Source organism: Dendrobium catenatum, unplaced genomic scaffold (genome assembly GCF_001605985.2).
Source record: "Dendrobium catenatum unplaced genomic scaffold, ASM160598v2 original_scaffold_213071, whole genome shotgun sequence".
NCBI lineage: Eukaryota > Viridiplantae > Streptophyta > Magnoliopsida > Asparagales > Orchidaceae > Dendrobium > Dendrobium catenatum.
The window spans coordinates 1-1,329 of NW_021531481.1; the positions used below are offsets into that span (position 1 = coordinate 1).

The 1,329-nt window shown below is 36.1% G+C and overlaps 1 protein-coding gene across 1 annotated transcript; it reads right to left on the minus strand.

Moving 5' to 3' along the window:
* Window positions 1-107: 107 nt before the first annotated feature.
* Window positions 108-1,283, minus strand: LOC110115137 (E3 ubiquitin-protein ligase HOS1-like; the record flags this gene model as incomplete). Its single annotated transcript, XM_020848272.2, has 2 exons — window positions 387-1,283; window positions 108-284 (listed from the first exon to the last, which is right to left on the minus strand). Coding segments are annotated over exons 1-2 (585 nt in total), but the record flags the coding sequence as incomplete, so codon positions are not given.
* Between the last annotated feature and the right edge of the window lie 46 nt (window positions 1,284-1,329).

Below are 1,329 nucleotides of genomic sequence, written 5' to 3' on the forward strand. Positions count from 1 at the left end.
ACTTTGCCATATATATCATCCATGCCTACATCGTTCATCTAAATTTGCAAAACAATACTAAATTCTAGATTTTAAATACTAGTGGATTAATAAACAAACAAATGAACATGACATGAAAAGATTACCTGCAAGGCCTGATCCGTGTGATCATCGAGAAGATAAAACATCAAAGATTCCAGTAGTTGAAGTCTGCCTATACCAAATGACGAGGCAAAATCATCAACTACATACCTCCATTCTGCATCTGGTAAAGTCCAATGCCGGTCAAATAAATAATATAAGAACTACAAGAATGTCAAGGATAATAAAAAATAAAAAATAAAAAATAAAATTAATTTTTTAATAATAGAGTATAACAATAAGAAAGTTCAAACTCTCAAGGATACTATAGCTCTTTTTGCAATCACCATATCAGAAGCTCCGTGTAAAAATATAGCATCCACAGCAGCTCGTGCTTGTTTAAAAGGGTAACACGCTGATGCATGATTCCTGTAAGACTCATTAATTTTAGATGAAAACATTACGGGAGAATTTGTGTCCTGCAAGCAAAATACATCTATTTCATCATGCTTATCTCCGAAGCATTCTTCAATTTCAAGATTGGACAATGCCTGCTCAATAAATAATGCAGGCTCAGATCGATCACCATAATATGCCAAATAACTTGAACTATCAGGCCAGGATTGCTTAATAGCTGCTGACTTCCTTTCCTGAGCATGTGATGCCCATGATTGATAGTCAGGATAGCACGACTGCACATTCTCAAGGAAATCATGCTGAATGCACCAAATCATGATCTCCAAATGCTGGTACAGTAGGAAAAGGCCTACTTTAGTAACACAATATGATTCAATATATTCCTCTGGACTTAGAAAATTATATAATTGAAGCCATGAAAGGAAATAGTAGAAAATTTAAAATGCAATACTAGAGATAAAACATCTGTAAAAAAAGAAAAAACAAACCATCAAGTTTGATCTATGTTTAAATTTTAACAAAGAAATAACTGAGTGTGAAGGACTGACATTTCAAAATGAAATACTACTTTTTTTCTCCCACACTCTTCCTCTCTGGCATTTGCATCCTGCACCTATTGCCTCTAAATCTCCCACTTCGTTCTCTAAATCTCGCACAACTCACTTCAAGCATGCTTCTCTCAAGATCATCTCCCACTATGCCACTTGCATTCGAGCACCAGTACATGATCACAAGCCATTGTGTAACCTGCTGCCTACACCCGATCCATGTTCGCCCATTTTCTTCTCCTCCTACCACTCGTACCCACAAGCACTCAATTACAATGAAGGAAGTCACAACTGGGAGTTTGTA